The following is a 15824-nucleotide window of genomic DNA, read 5'->3' as shown; positions in this document are numbered from 1 at the left end:
CGGTGGCCATTGGAGGGTGAACCAACGGCAAAGGAAGACCTTTCTCTCTGTCTCTCTCTCTCACTGTCCACTCTGCCTGTCAAAAAATAAAAAAAAAAAAAAAAAAAAAAAAAAAAAAAAACTGGACAGTGGAACCCTATGGGCTCCCCCGCCATCTCCTCCGTCACCGAGAGCACCTTCCGGAGGGCATAACTCCACCATGACTCACGGCCTGGGCGCCAAGGTCAGCCAGCCCCAGTCTGCTCCATCACCTGCTGACTGAGCCACACCGGGCCGCTTGGTTAAGCTCCAGGGCCTCGGCTGCCTGGCTAGATACCGGGGATAAAAAAAGAATCTGCTTCGTGGGGCGGCCCTGAGGAGCAAGACAAGATCTTACATCAAGCTTAGCAGAGCGCCCGCCCGTGGCAGCGTCACCCGCCGCGACTGCCCATCAGGGTTCCGCCCACCTGTAATGTCTGGAGGCCCTTCAGGCTTAGCTACGATGCTGGGATCTTCTGCAAGTTCTACTGTAAACTGCCAAGGTGCCCACGATACCCTTACACCCGGAAGTACTGACAAAGAGCCTTAGCATCCCCAGACAGCCAGCGTTCAAACGTCTTCCTACTGTCTCAAAAACGTTTCACAGTTGTTCCAATCTGGATCCAAATGGAGTCCTTTCACGGCACTTGGCTAGGAAGGCTCCTGCACCCCTCTCAACCCACGGGCTTCCCGCTCACTCTGTTCTTTTCCTTGTAAACCACCTGCTGAGGAATCAAGGCTGACGGGCAATGGTTTCTCACATCCTGATTTTTTGCTCACGGAGTTCCCATAGTATCATCTGATACGTTCCTCTTTCCTGGGTACTTTTATAAAATATATATATATATATATATTTTTTTTTATTTTTGACAGGCAGAGTGGACAGTGAGAGAGAGAGACAGAGAGAAAGGTCTTCCTTTGCCGTTGGTTCACCCTCCAATGGCCGCCGCGGCCGGCGCGCTGCGGCCGGCGCACCGCGCTGATCCGATGGCAGGAGCCAGGAGCCAGGTGCTTTTCCTGGTCTCCCATGGGGTGCAGGGCCCAAGCACCTGGGCCATCCTCCACTGCACTCCCTGGCCACAGCAGAGGGCTGGCCTGGAAGAAGGGCAACCGGGACAGAATCCGGCGCCCCGACCGGGACTAGAACCCGGTGTGCCGGCGCCGCTAGGCGGAGGATTAGCCTAGTGAGCCGCGGCGCCGGCCTAAAAAATATATTTTAAAAGATTTACTTATTTGTTTGAAAGGCAGAGTGACAGAGAGGCAGAGGCAGAGAGAGAGAGAGAGACTCAGAGTTTCCATCCACTGGTTCACTTCCCAGATGGCTGCAATGGCCGGGGTTGGGCTGGGCCAAAGCCAGGAGCTTCACCCAGGTCTCCCATGTGGGTGCAGGGGCCCAAGAACTCAGGCCACCTTCCACTGCCTTCCCAGGCCATTAGCAGGGAGCTGAATTCAAAGTGGAACAGTTGGGACATCAACAGGCACCCATTCATGATGCTAGCAACACAGGCGGCCACTTAGCCTGCTCCGCCACAACACTGACCCCATCTTGACAGACTGCGGGTTAGAGCTACAGGTTCCATCTCACGCAGGCTCACATCTGTGGCTGGAATGTCACAGTGAACAGTCCTTCCCTCACAGGACACACAATTTCCAGTGGTCTCCTGCGATGCTGTCTCTGCGGCCACGGCTGCCACTGTTCCTGGAAAGAGCGCCCCTCTTCTGCAGCCCCAGGCCCTGTGTCGCTCCCCTCCTCTAGCCCCAGCCCCACTGGGCACACAGCCCGCGCCATCCCCTCCACGCGGACTGACTTCTGTGCCACGCGGACTGATTTCTGTGCGAGGGTTCCTTCAGTGCCCAAGACGGAACTCAGCCTCCGCTCTCCGGATCCTCAGTCTACCATCAGTCGTGTCTCGGCTGACTCTGTGGCTGCTCCCATCTCACTGCCCAGCTACGCTGTGGCCTTGTGTTGGTCCAGCTCAGCTCCTGCCCCGCGCACTTTACTGCACAGCCTGCGGTCTCGCCTCTCCAACCTGCCTTCCGCCTGCCTGTGCGTCCCCTGCGGCGCGGGGACGGACTCAGTCACATCCAGGTGTTCACTTGCTCCTGGCTTCCCAACTCTGCTACTTCCCTGCTACCTGGTAGGGAGGGCTCCTCCCTACAAAGGTTATTAATGCCCTTACGAAGACAGTATGCCTGGTTTTGGTTTATACAATGACGCTTTACTAGGTTTTTTTTGTTTGTTTTTTTTTTCTTTATTACTGTTTTTTTCCTTTGTGCACAAAAGTAATCCACATTTCCTTGTTAAAAAATTTCAAACCCCACAGAATGCACGATTGGAGGCTGAGCCCCCAGTACCTCGTCCGAGGCCTGATGCACACTCCCCAGCAGTTTCTTAGGTGTACTAAGATTAGAAGATTCTTTAAAAAATTTTAAAGGTAGAGTGGACAGTGAGAGAGAGACAGAGAGAGAGGTCTTCCTTTACCTTGGTTCACCCTCCGACCAGCGCACCGCGCTGATCCGAAGTCAGGAGCCAGGTACTTCCTCCTGGTCTCCCATGCGGGTGCAGGGCCCAAGCACTTGGGCCATCCTCCACTGCCCTCCCTGGTCACAGCAGAGAGCTGGACTGTAAGGAGCAGCCGGGACAGAATCGGGCGCCCCAACTGGGACTAGAACCCGGTGTGCTGGCGCTGCAGGTGGAGGATTAGCCTATTGAGCCACGGCGCTGACCAAGATTCTTTAAAAAAATTTTTGCAAATTGGGTGATACAGAAAAATGAGAACCCAACTGCTGTACCAACATGGATTAAATAATGATATCAGGGGCTGGCACTGTGGAGCAGCAGGTTAATGCCCTGGCCTGAGGCACCGGCATCCCATATGGGCACCAGTTCGAGGCCCAGCTGTTCCACTTCCAATCCAGCTCTCTGCTATGGCCTGGGAAAGCAGTGAAAGATGGCCGAAGTCCTTGGGCCCCTGAACCCGCGTGGGAGACCCAGAGGAGGCTACTGGCTCTTGTCTCCGGATCGGCGCAGCTCTGGCCATTGTGGCCATCTGGGGAGTGACTCAGCGGATGGAAGACCGACCTCTCTGCTTCTCCTCTCTCTATGTAACTCTGACTTTCAAATAAATAAACAAATCTTTTAAAAAATGATATCAAATATAAATAATGTCTAAAATACATAAGATCCAATGCAATCCCTATGAAAATTTTAGTGCTTTTTTTTTCTAATTTTTTTTTTCAGTAACAAACAAAAATGGTCTTAAATTTCACAAATGACACTACACAGATAAAACCATCTTGGGGAAAAAAAAAAAAAAAGAGCAAAGGTGGAGGACTCACACTTCCCAATTTCAAACTCACCAGAAAGCTCCAGTTATCAAGCAGTGCGACCCAGCATAAGTGCGGAGAGCCCAGATGGAGACCCATGCACTGAGGGCCACCTGATGTAGCAAGCATGCCAGGCTCCTCCTCGGCACGTAACAGAAAGACGCCAGACCTTGCTTTCTGCCCCGCCCAAAAGTTAATTCAAAGTAGATGAAAGCCCTGAGTATACCAGCCAACTCAGACAGTGTAAACCTCCAAAACTCTTAGAAACACAGGTGAACGAACATGTGCGGCCTTGAATGCTCTCGCAGATGTAACACCAAAAGCACAAGCAACAAACGACAAACAAATCAGACTTCATGAAAATTAAAAACTTGTGTTCCAAAGGATAGTATCAAGAGAGTAAAAGATAACCCACAAGAATGTGAGAAAATATTTGTAAATCATATACCTGATGGCCGGCGCCACGGCTCACTAGGCTAATCCTCCGCCTAGTGGCGCCGGCACACCGGGTTCTAGTCCCGGTTGGGGCGCCGGATTCTGTCCCGGTCGCTCCTCTTCCAGGCCAGCTCTCTGCTGTGGCCAGGGAGTGCAGTGGAGGATGGCCCAGGTGCTTGGGCCCTGCACCCCATGGGAGACCAGGAAAAGCACCTGGCTCCTGGCTCCTGCCATCAGATCAGCGCGGTGCGCTGGCCGCAGCGCGCCGGCCGCGGCGGCCATTGGAGGGTGAACCAACGGCAAAGGAAGACCTTTCTCTCTGTCTCTCTCTCTCACTGTCCACTCTGCCTGTCAAAAAAAAAAACAAAAACAAAACAAACAAACAAAAAAAAACAAAATCATATACCTGATAATGTTCTAGCACCTAAGATACATCAAAAACTCATCCAGGGGTTGGCACAGTGGGTTAAGATACTGGCATCCCATGTTAGAGTGCCGGTTCAACCCCTGGCTACTCTGCTTCCAATCTGATTTCCTGCCAATGCACCTGGAAGGCAGTCGATGATGGTCCAAGCACCTGGGCCTCCGCCACCCACGTGGGAGACCTGGCTGTTACAGCCATGTGAAGAGTGAAGCAGCAGATGGGAGATGGGAAGAGTCCTCTCTCCCACTCACTCTGGCTCTCCCTCTGTCACTCTTTGAAATAAATGAGCAAATAAATTGTTGAAAAACAATCAACAGTAAAAAAAAAGAATCAGAGTAGGTGCTAAGCCTAACAGTTAAGATGGTCACATCCCTAGGGGCCGGGGCCGGGTCTGTGGGTTAGTAAGTAAAGCTGCTGTCTGCAGTGCTGGCATCCCATGTGGGCACCGGTTTGAGTCCCGGCTGCTCTGCTTCCAATCCAGCTCTCTGCTATGGCTTGGGAAAGCAGTAGAAGATGGCCCAAGTCCTTGGCCCTGCATCCGCATGGGAGACCCGGAAGAGGCTCCTGGCTCCTGGCTTTGGATCAGCACAGCTCCAGCTGTTGCGGCCATCTGGGCAGTGAACCAGTGGATGGAAGACCTCTCTCTTTTTCTCCGCCTCTCCTTCTCTCTCTGTGTAACTCTGACTTTCGAGTAAATAAATAAATCTTAAAAAAAAAAAAAAAGAAATCTAGAAAGCAGAATCGTGGATGTCAGAGGCTAGGGCAGGGGAATAGTGGCTGCTTGGAAGGTACAGGGTTTCCTCCAGCAGTCATGAAGAAGTTCTGGAACTATGGAGTAGCGACAGCTTGAACATCATTATGACAGCACCTAACACCACTGAAGTATACACGTTATAAAAATATTTATTCTCATTTACTTGAAAGGTAGAGACATACACACACACAGAGATATTGATCTTCCATTTGCTGGTTCACTCCCCAAATGTCCACAATACCTGGGGTTGGGCCAGTCTGCAGTCAGGAGCCTGAAATCGGACCCCGGTCTCCCGTGTGGGTGGCAGGAACCCAGTGCTTGGAACACCACCTGTCGCCTCCTGGGACGCACATCAGCAGAGCGCCAGCCTGGAAGTGGAGCAGCCAGGACGTGGTCCCCAGCACTCTGGTACCGGACACCAGCACAATGCTCATCCTGACTTGTATACTTGGAAACTGTTAAGGTTAGGCTGCCACCTGGGACACCCACATCTTGTCAGAGTGCCTGGGAGGCAGCGGAAATGGCCCAAGTGCTTGGGCCCTTGCCACCATGTGGGAGACCCAGATGGAATTCCTGGCTCCTAGCTCCAGCCTGGCAGGCATTTGGGGAGTGAACCAGTAGATGGAAGATCTCTGTCTTTTCAAATAAATAAAAATGAGTAAACATTAAAAAAAGGTTAAAATGATACTTTTAAAATGTAGTTTTCGGTTCCCAGCGCAGGGCAGGGCCTGCAGTCAGCCCGGCAGCTCAGGGGGCAGGGGGCTCCTGGGCTGCCTGGCTTCTACCTGTCTTACATTCATTTCTGCCTCTTCATTCTAATGACGGCCTCCACTGCTTTCTAAAGAAAGAAATCCTTCAGCAGCTACCGATCTAGACAACTGCCAAAATGTTTACGGGGAGCCTGGATCCGGTTTCAAAACCGAGGTGTCTCTTGAGGCGTCTGGCACTGAACCCTCGCAAAACGGAGGTGACGTTTGGTTCTCGGGCAGGGGCAGGGAGGGGGGCTGACCCCGTACTCCAAATACCCCAACCCCGTCCGCAGCTGCGACGGGAAAGCCACCGCGACCCTTCACCCCGGCAACTGCCAAGATGGGTTAGATGAAAACTGCCAGGGACCTCAGAGCCCCGTAACAAAGTCGGACTCCACGTGGGCACTCGGTGCTATCCCCAAAACACACAAACCAGAAAACACCAATCAAACAACCCCGCCGCCTTAGTAAGGGGAGCTGTGGGCGCCCCAGGTTCCACCCCGAGCCGCAGGGGGAGCCTGGCGTGGCGTCCCCACAGAGGGAGGCTCGCACGAGGGGAAGCTCCACGCTCCATCCAGGCCACGCAGCGCCCTTCCGCCGTTCTGCCGAGACAGACCCAGCCCGAGAGAGCTGTTGAGACAAGTTCAACCTCGAGCCTCGGGTCTGCAGAATGAACGCTTTGTTCTCCCTCCAAAGAGACGTCTGATGTTGATGCTAAGCAGGCCCCATTTATGACGGAGCGTAAATACCTGCACATCTCGCCCACCTGCTGCCCGGGAGCAGTGCGTGGTGCTGCTACGGTGGGGTGCGCCCGGCGTCCCTGGGGCCCAGGTGTGCAGGCTCAGCGGCCACAGTCACACTGCCCACCCACAACGACTCACGGCAGACAACGCGCACGGAACTCTGCTCTGTCCTCTCGGCTCATTAGAGCCAGGCATGGTAGCCACCCCTGGTGCTCCGCTCCTGACCTATTTACCACGGGATGGATGAGTGGAGTGGAGACGGCGCATGTCACAGTTCTGAGTGAGAAGAGGGGACAGGAATGATTGCTTCAGGCAACTGGGACAATGAAGGCGCAAAAAAAAAAAAAAAAAAAGAGAGAGAGAGAGAGAGAGAGAGAGAGAGAAAATCAGTAAAAACAGAGAACTGATGAGGCTGAGATCAAGTCCATGTGGCTGGAATGGGACGGCCAGTGCCAGGAGAAGCAGGAAGGGAGATGACAGCCCACAGCTTCTCAGGGACTGGGAGAAGCAGCCAGGCACAGAACGCCAGCGGGGCAGAACGGGACCTGGTGACCCAGGATCGTACCAACAGCGCAGCAAAGAATCAATTCAACTGAACAAATGTGCTAGTATTTAGGATATGCAAGGCTCTGGGACGGGCCAAAGCCATGTAAAGAATCAATCCGTGCTCAACATCAGCGGGAGGAGCAGACGACCACAAACACACGGGCGCCCACGCCGCCCACACAGGCAGCGGAAGCAAAGGCTGAGGGGGCGACTGAGGGGCCACAGGAGGACAGGGGTCTCGCACTGGGGGGTGCGGCTTCAGCTAAGAGAAAGGGGAGGAGGCGTCCCAGAGAGAAGAGCAGGGAAGGCAGAGGGCCATGAGAAACACGAGGTCCACCGGAAGCAGACAGTCAGAGACGAGGGCAGTGAGGAAGACCTGGGCCAGAGTGGACGGACTGTGGGTCTGGAGGGGTCTCATAAAGGCTCTGGAACCATCAGAGAGCACGCATGTGCATTTTCAAGGTCAAACCCAGCAGCAGGAGGGGTCAGCCGCTGTCTGCCACACTGGCATCCCGTATCAGAGCATGGGCTCACATCCGGGCTGCTCTGCTTCCAATCCAGCTCCCTGCTAACGTGCCTGGGAAAGCAGCAGAAGGCGACCCAAGCCCTTTGGTCCCTGCACCTAGGTGGGAGACCCGGATGGAGTCCTAGCCTCCCGGCTTCAGCCTGGACCAGCCCTGGCAGGGGCAGCCACTTAGGGAGTAAACCAGGATAGCAGATTGATTTCTCTCTCTCTCTGCAGTTAAAGGAACTTTTCTTTTCTTTTTTTTTTTTTTAATCCAGCACTACAATAGCTCAAATGGGAGGCTGAAGGCAGAAGCTGGTGACGGCGCTACAGCAGTAACCAGAGCACACAGTGGAACACGGGCTGCCGGTGTGCGCCTTGGCTTCCGACGGGCCTCGGGCCCACCACTTAACCTCTCTGCGGCCCAGGGTGCTCATCTGTAAGCTGGGAACGAGAGTGCCTCAGGGAAGGGCTGTTTAGCGTAAAGGACAGAGCAAGCGCTGCACGGCACGCTTGGGTGTGTGGTGACCAGTGAGCACGGCGATGCTTTCATTCCCGCGGCGTCACGGGGCACGAGCTCAGCGTTCTTCCTCAGTGGTGGCGCCCCAGCAGGAGGGGCCCGTGCGTGCGTGTGCGAACCCTCTCCTCAGGGCCCCTGCCTCTCAGCCCTCAGTTCTGTGCCGCGCACGACCTGGATCTTAGCAATGGACACCGAATGAATCCGATTCCATTTTAACTACTACAAGTGTAGAATGTCATAGACAAGCTCACGCCAAGTCGGGAGCAAGGAGGGTTCTCTACAACCCGTCTCCCAACCCTTGGGGAAAAAAATTCAATTCAGTTCCAAGTACCACAGGGGCAGGTACTTTGGCCCGGTCGGTTAAGCTACCACTTGGGGGCCCAGCACAGCGGCGCAGCGGGTTAACGCCCTGGCCTGAAGCGCTGGCATCCCATATGGGCGCCGATTTGAGACCCGGCTGCTCCACTTCCGATCCAGCTCTCTGCTATGGCCTGGGAAAGTAGTAGAAGATGGCCCAAGTCCTTGGGCCCCCGGCGCCCACGTGGGAGACCCGGAGGAGGCTCCTGGTTCCAGCCTTCAGATCGGCGCAGTTCCGGCCATTGTGGCAGTTTGGGGAGTGAACCAGCGGATGGAAGACCTCTCTCTCTCTCTCTTTCTCCCTCTCCCCCCCCTCCCCCTCCCTCTTCTCTCTCTGTGTAACTTTGACTTTCAAATAAATAAATCTTTAAAAAAAAAAATAAAGCTACCACCTGGGACACCTGCATCCCACACCATGGTGCCTACAGTGCCTAGGCTGAGTTTTGCCTCTGCTTCACATCCAGCTTCCTGTTAATGTGCAACCTGGGAGGTGGCAGAGGATGGCCGAAGTACGTGAGCCCTGCCACCCATGTCGGGGACCCAGATGGAGCTCCCAGCTCAGTCTGGCCCAGCTCCGGCTTCTGTGGGCATCTAGAGAGCAGCGGGTAGAAGATCTCATGCTCTGACTTTTCAATAAATAAAAACACAAACTTACCTGCAAAGAACCCACAATCCCCTCTCCCCTCCAAACACTCAACTCGGAACCATCCAGAGAAAAGACACAGGCAGAAGAAGGCGCACGAGAGCTCCTCCTGTGATGCTGGGCACAAGGTCAAGTACCCTCGGGCCTGTCTTGGATGCTTCTCACTCGTCCCCTCTCCCGCTTCACTTCTCCTCACATCAGCACCTGACCTGGCCCACCCCACGCCTCCACTGCATAAAAGAACATCTATGGCACAGCTTCTGCAGGCCCCCAGTCCAGGCCCAGTGTAACTGGTGCCAACCAGGGCTGCTTCCCCGTCTAGAACTGGGTTCTCTTCCAAGCTTCCCGGCTGTGGGCAAAACCCACTGAGCTCCCCCCCAACCCCAACCTGTTTTCCTTCCAGCTGACGGCCAGGGACCACTCTTAGCAGCTCCAGCCGGCCCGCCACCCCCCCGCCCGCCTGTTCGGGCTGCTGGCTTCCTCTTCCACCACCGGCTGAGAAACCTGCTTCTGAAGTTCTCAGGGACTGGTTCATGTAGGCCAGGCGCCGTAATTACACCTGCTCAGCCTGTCCCAGCAGTCCCCAACCCAGTGTGTGACCGAAGAACTAGGAGACCCGGGGCCAGCAGGGAGCAGAGGGTGCAGGAGGGCAGACACGGTCACCCTACACTTCTTTGTCTCTCTAGGCACCCCGAAGGCGAGCCTCACGAGGGGAAGGCAGTGTGTCCCCCGGACACCTGGGGCAGTGCCTGGCTGAAGGCAGGTGCTCCCTAGGTGGGTGTTCAATCGCCACAGGATCTACACACGCTGGGGTCTGCTCGGTTCATCTGCAGTCTGGAACTGGGACTGCGTGTGTCTCAGAACTCTGGATCAGCGAAACCATCCAGGAGCCCTGGGGATCGCATACGCCATGGGAACATCTCCCCCTAGTTGTACAGCTCCAAGGAATCACGGTCGGTCCTCTTTATCCACACATTCCGGGTTTGCGAGTTTGCCTGCTCTCGAAAATTGATTTGTCACCCCCCCCCCCCAATCAAAGGCTCACAGTCCTTCCCTGGTCACTTGAGGACATGCACAGAGCAGTGGAGACGTGAGCCGCCCAGCACACATGTTCCCAGCTGAGGTCAAACCAGGCAACACTTTGCCTTCTCGTTTCGGTTCTCACGCGGGAAACACATGTTCCTTTTGCAGTGTATCCAGCGCCCTGCTTCCTACTGATCGCTTCGCTGCTCTAAACGGCCCCCAAGCCTGGTGCTGACCGCGCTCCTAAGGGCAAGGCACCGGTGACGGGCCTCTCGGAGAAAACACACGGGGCCAACACCCCGGTACAGGCACGGGCCACGGCGCCGCTGTCGGTTTCTCAATCAGGGACGTAGTAAATAGGATGTCTTCCAACGGAAACTCACAAAGCCAGGTTACGCGCCGATTACATGACAGGCACACTGTGTGCGGAGGCCTGCAGGAATCTGACCCCGTGTCTCCCCACCGTGGAGCAGCGCCTTCCCAGGACAGAGCTGCCACGGGCGAGGAGTGTGGACATGATCAGCCCGGCTCCACGGCTCCAGCGGCCACGAGAGGTGCATTTGGCAACCATGACTGATAACCGTGTTTACTTATTTATTTTCCGTCTAAGCCACTTCAATTGTTAAGTTCTGAAACAGCAGAGTTAGGGACTCCCGTTCATCTTGCTCTGTTACCTCCCTAAGCCAGCAACTGTTCCAGGCACAAAGACAACAAAAATGAACCAGGAGGGCTCCTACAGGTAACCCCGTAAATACTAGTGGTGATGTGATGCGACACTTCCCAGTAACTTTCACTAAACTCCAAATATTCAGCCAGACAAACGCAGCCTTAAGACAGAATGGAAGGAGAAGGAACCCGGAAAATAGGTGACACATCCCCGGGCCGGAAACTTCACGGCTAACCCGCACCCTGGCTAACCTGCACCCTGACAGCTCCACAAGGAGCAGGGAGCCACCCGTCTGCTTGCAAACAGCACTGGGGCTTGGTGTCCAGGATGGAGAACCCAGCGGGCAGAGACAACAGAGTGACGGGCAGACACGGCACCTTGGAAGCCCAGGCTCCCGTTACACCACGCAGGAGCTGGAAAATCCCGGGGAGGCAGCAGTCCAGTGTGGGTATTGCAACCTGGCCACAAGGCAGGGCCTGACTCAGGTGTGAGAACCAGAGCCCAGCACAGCCAGTGCAGGTGGAACTGACGGGTTCCAAGCGGCCCGCCCACATTGGAGGCCCAGATCACAAAGCGGCTTTCTCTTTATGAACAGAGGCAAAGGAGATAAGACCCTCTGACATCAACTCCTACTGTAACACACGACACAAGAACTCAAGCCAAGGAGGTAGGGTTCCGGAGTTAACGTTCACTCCCGCTCTGGGCAAGGACTGACCAGTCAGCAATAAAGATTTCAAAAATGAAAACACAAGATGCACTTCAGTATTCTAATTTAACCTTCAAAACTAGAGAGGTTCCGAGACACGGCGCTGGTCCACCTCGACACCCCATGCTCCCAGGTTATCATGGGAACAGCCTGCAATGCAATCCAACTCACGCTCCAAATGCAACAAGCGGGCGTGCACGGGCCGTGCCGGGAGCAGCAGCGGCGGCGTCTCCTCGGCTCCTCCTTGCTTACTGATTCATATTTTGGTAGCAAGGTTACAATTAGCTCACCGGTGTAGAATAAACCTATTTATAACACAGCAGTCCACCTGAAAGACACAATCCTTTGACAAGGCTGCTGCAGGGACAGAGTGCAGCTTCACCCCCAGCCCACGCACACAGCAGGTTCCCAAGGTCCTGGGGGGGGGGGGTTGGAGGGATGTGCAGCCTCCGCCCGGCTTCCCTTCCCGCCCTGCGTGCAGTCACTCCTCTGGCCACCTCTCGGCCTCCATGTTCTTATGTAACATTTACATAGGGCCATAAACATACCCGGAGTTGCGTAAGACTTACAACGTTGCCAAACCAATGAAGCCTAAAGCAGGTCACTCCCTCCAGACCTGCTTTGATTAGCACCCACGGTGGCAGAGAGGAATTTGAGGAGACCTGAACCCGGTCCGCAGAAGCAGCACAAAGGTAGAAAACGCACCACAAGGCCATGTGCTGCCTCTATCAATCAGAGCGTGCTCCCCTGCCCCCTGAGATAAAGTCACCCCACAGCCCTTATTCACTGAAGTCAAAAACTGCGTCTAAAAATACCTCCACCAACTGGCCCTCAGTCAGCAGCCCCACACCCGGCCTGAGGACAGCCACACAGCGCCGCACCAGGAGGACCACTGAGGCAGGCGCCCAAGGCTTGGCCAGTTGGTCAAGGGCCGCCTGGAAAGGAGCAAAGTTCCCGGACTGAAAAGCAGTCCCCTCCTCCTCTGCTTCCTCCTCCTCCTCCTGCCTCTAACCTTTAACCAGGGTGGCCATTTTAACAGGTTTTATCACATCAGCTCCGGGAGCTGTCCTAACAAAACTCCAGAGAGGGTCTCTGCTCCTCCACAGGAGCTGGCTTCCGCCCTGTTTCCAAATCCACGGCCACGCAACAAAATCACAGGGCTTGGCTTCAAGTTGGATTTTTAGTCAACTCAAAAGGAACCTCCAATGTCTGTCCCTCTGCTTTTGTCCTGAGACATCGAAGTCCTGTTCTCCTTTTACTAACTCAATGTTAACCACTAAGGTAAACATTCCAAAGCCAGGTCTTAACAACACGATATACCTATCAAATGGATGCTATTTCTAGCCTGAAACTCATTCTCTGTATCACCTTGGCCTTTCGCTGTGTCCCAGGTAATTCATTAATTAATAGAAACACCTATCCTTCTACTGCTTTCCCTCCCCCTCCAAGCTGTGGGCATCGGAGCTGCCGGGCTCTGTCCCTCTCCCAGACCATGTAGGGGAGCACAGGAAAGGCAGGGCATGGAGAAAAAAAATCAACTTCTTGTCATTGCACAGCCTCTACTTTCCCAGAAGTGACGTGTGACTTTAAGCCTTTTGCAACAGTGGTCTCAGCAGCGTGCACTACTGGCAACTCCATGTGTCCCGGAAAAAAAAAATATAGTGTCTGGCCAAGAAGTTGAAAGGCCCTTGAGAATGTTTGCTGGACACACAACCTAATTTCCCAGTTGCCAAAAACAGAAAGGAGCTCCCTCTTACGCCCACCCACCCTCACCCCAACAAATGTCCATTGTAGGCAAGTTACCAAAAAAATGAACTCTGCCCCATTCACAACCAGTGGGATTATCAATTAAACACTCTTAACAACAACAAGAGAAACCCCACAGCCACTCCGCCAAACCAGCAGGGAAATAAATGATTGTTAAAAATCCTGGGGGTATGATGGGCAGGATAAAAATTCCAATGCTAGGAATTTAAGGATTTATTCACACACACACACACACACACACCACACACACCAGACAAACCTGAAGGCTTGAGTCTCCTTATTCTCCCCACCTCACTTCCTATACCAGGTTATACATCCCAAATGCACGGCCCATAATAAGCCCCCCATGCTTCCCCTTCCCTGCAAACATCCTTATTCATGGAAATCGCTATCAGGCAACAAAGGTGCACCTTTACGGTGTTTATAAGACCTGTGGAGGTTACCTATGCCCCAAGGACGGGCGAGGTGCTTACCGGGAGCATTAGCCAGTGAACAAAGACCCCACTGCAGAGCCTATACCGCCCGGAACAAACATCAAAGCCCGAGATAATGAACTTGTTTTCTGAGACGCCAAAGTGGCGTCTCCTTGATGGTCTGTAGCCACCTGAGAACACGAACACACGCGCGCGCGCGCGCACACACACACACACACACACACACACATACACACACGGCCCCCAGCGCCTGGCAGGTTAGGGGGATGCTGAGAAGTCAAAGCAGCAGGCTTCCTATCCGGGGCTGGTCTCCCCCAGACCCATCTGTGGGACAACAATCAGTTCAACCTATTGAAATCCAAATATAACCTTCACCTGCTACCCCAATGCCAAAACGCATTTGAGCCGACTCTCCGAAAAGGGAAGCAGGGTTAGGGTTTCGGGGCCTCTCTGCAAACAGCACAGCCACTAGAATGTCCCCCCCACCCCCACCCCAGGAAGGTGCCCACCTTCAGGGCGGCCAGGGTGGGTACAGCATCAGGCAGCAGAGGCTGTGGGAAGGAAATTAAGTGGTGACCAAGGCGAGGCACACCGGCGATGGCCGTGGGGGTGGTGGCCAGCTTCTAGGGTTTCACCTGACAGGCATCGGCAGAGAGATCCACTGAATGGGCCCCCTGGGGTGGGGTGGGGTGGGGTGGGGGAGGCCAGGAGGAAAGCAAATACAGCCAGGATCAGAGCAGCCGCCGGGAGCCAGGCTTCACAAGGCTACCAGATTCCAGAGCCAAGCCTGGGAGAGGTGTAGGGGCCTGTTCCTCCCACTTGCTCCCCACTGCGTCGGCCCGGCGTGTGGGCTGCGAGGGTCGGGGGGTGCCCCGCTGAACTCCAGGGACGGTGCTCGGGGGAAATGGGATTCCCTTTCCCAGAACATCAGGCAAGGAGGGGACGAGCCACACCAAGTGCAGGGGGCTCAAGGAAAGGTCAGAGACCCCCTCCCCTCCAGCCCGCTGGGCGTGAGGACCCTCTCCACACCAGGATACCTCGGCGGAGAGCCAAGACCCCCCACGGCCCGAACCCCCCAATCTTGGCGGGAGAAACAGGCGCCCCCCCACCCAGGAGCATCTGGAGCGAAGATACACTGCCCCCCGCCCCCTGGACACGCTGAAGGGCAGAAGCCACGGCGCTCCCTATCTCGCAGGCGCCGGCCCCAGGGGTCCCCAGCGCCGCACGCTGAGGGTGCCAGGGGGCGCGACCCCCTGAGCGCTGCCCGGACCCAGCTCCGCCTGGAGGAGAGCTCGGGTCCCCGGGGCCCGGCCGAGCTCGGGCCGCGGCGGGGCAGCCGCGCCTCGGAGGTCGGGGGGGAAGAGGAGGAGGCCGAGCGAGGGTCACCCCGGACACCTCGCGCCCCCCGCCCGGCCATATTGTGCGCGTGGGGAGGGGGGCGCGCCGTCGCCCGGGGGCCGCAGCTCCAGGCCTCGCCCTCGCCCGGCCCTCTGCAGCCCAGCCCCCGCCCCCACCCCAGGACTCACCCTGGATCCCCCGGGGCCCGGACCCGCCGCTGCCCGCGAGCAGGAGGACGACGAGGGGGAAGAAGGAGGAGGCTCCGGCCGACTCCGCCATAGTAACCGCCGCCGCCGCAGCCCAGCAGCGCCCAGCGCGCGCGCGCGCGCGCCCCCGGCGCCTCCCCTCCTCCCGCGGCCCCGCTCCCGCCTCCCGCTCCTCCGCCCGGCGCCGGCACGTGCGCTCCCGGCGGAGCCGGCGCGCGCGCGCGCCCCCGAAAGGGCGGGGCCGGGGTGCGCGCGGGCGCCCGCCTTAAAGGGGAGTGTCCCTGTTAAAGGGGTGGGCGGGGTTCGCGCCTCGGCCAGCCTCGCGGAGCCGTGCGGCGCCCGGCGCGGAGGAGGCCGGAGCCGGACGTGCAGCCTCCGCCCCTCTGCTGCACCCCACGCAGCGCCGGGTTACCTTATCAGCGCCGATCCCCTCCCCCCAACCGGGCCCTGGGCGAGCTGCGGCTGGTGCGCGGTCGGAGCCCGGAGCCGCCCGGCGTGGCCCCAGGGCGGGGAGAGGGTCCTCGCTCGCTACCCTCGCCCCCTGCAATGCCGCGTGCGTGCACGCTCCTTCCATAACACAGCAAGGCTTTGCAAATGATGCAGCCCAGGCGTGGTGGGGGCTGGGCGCAGCCGCCGGCGCTGTCCTCCTGGCCGCGAGCGTC

At 56.3% G+C, this 15824-nt stretch overlaps 1 protein-coding gene across 3 annotated transcripts in view; it reads right to left on the bottom strand.

Moving 5' to 3' along the window:
- ACVR1B (activin A receptor type 1B) overlaps positions 1-15351 on the bottom strand; it is a 38255-nt gene extending 22904 nt beyond the window's left edge. Inside the window, exons 1-2 of one of the 3 annotated variants that reach the window (XM_089308384.1) lie at positions 15145-15257; positions 14128-14169 (exon numbers count right to left, since the gene is read on the bottom strand). Coding sequence is in view for 1 of the 3 variants with exons in the window: in XM_051845500.3 (XP_051701460.1) it covers positions 15145-15235 (91 nt within the window). In the remaining 2 variants the exon portion in view is untranslated. Of the gene's footprint in view, positions 1-13657; positions 13813-14127; positions 14170-15144 lie in introns of those variants that run through there. The other 2 variants (XM_051845500.3, XM_089308385.1) reach the window with 2 other exon arrangements.
- Between the last annotated feature and the right edge of the window lie 473 nt (positions 15352-15824).

The sequence above is a fragment of the Oryctolagus cuniculus genome, chromosome 11 (assembly GCF_051225735.1).
Source record: "Oryctolagus cuniculus isolate XC-2025 breed Fujian yellow rabbit chromosome 11, ASM5122573v1, whole genome shotgun sequence".
Lineage (NCBI taxonomy): Eukaryota > Metazoa > Chordata > Mammalia > Lagomorpha > Leporidae > Oryctolagus > Oryctolagus cuniculus.
The sequence above is the reverse complement of the archived record's forward strand: the minus strand, read 5'-3'. Positions and strand labels throughout refer to the sequence as shown.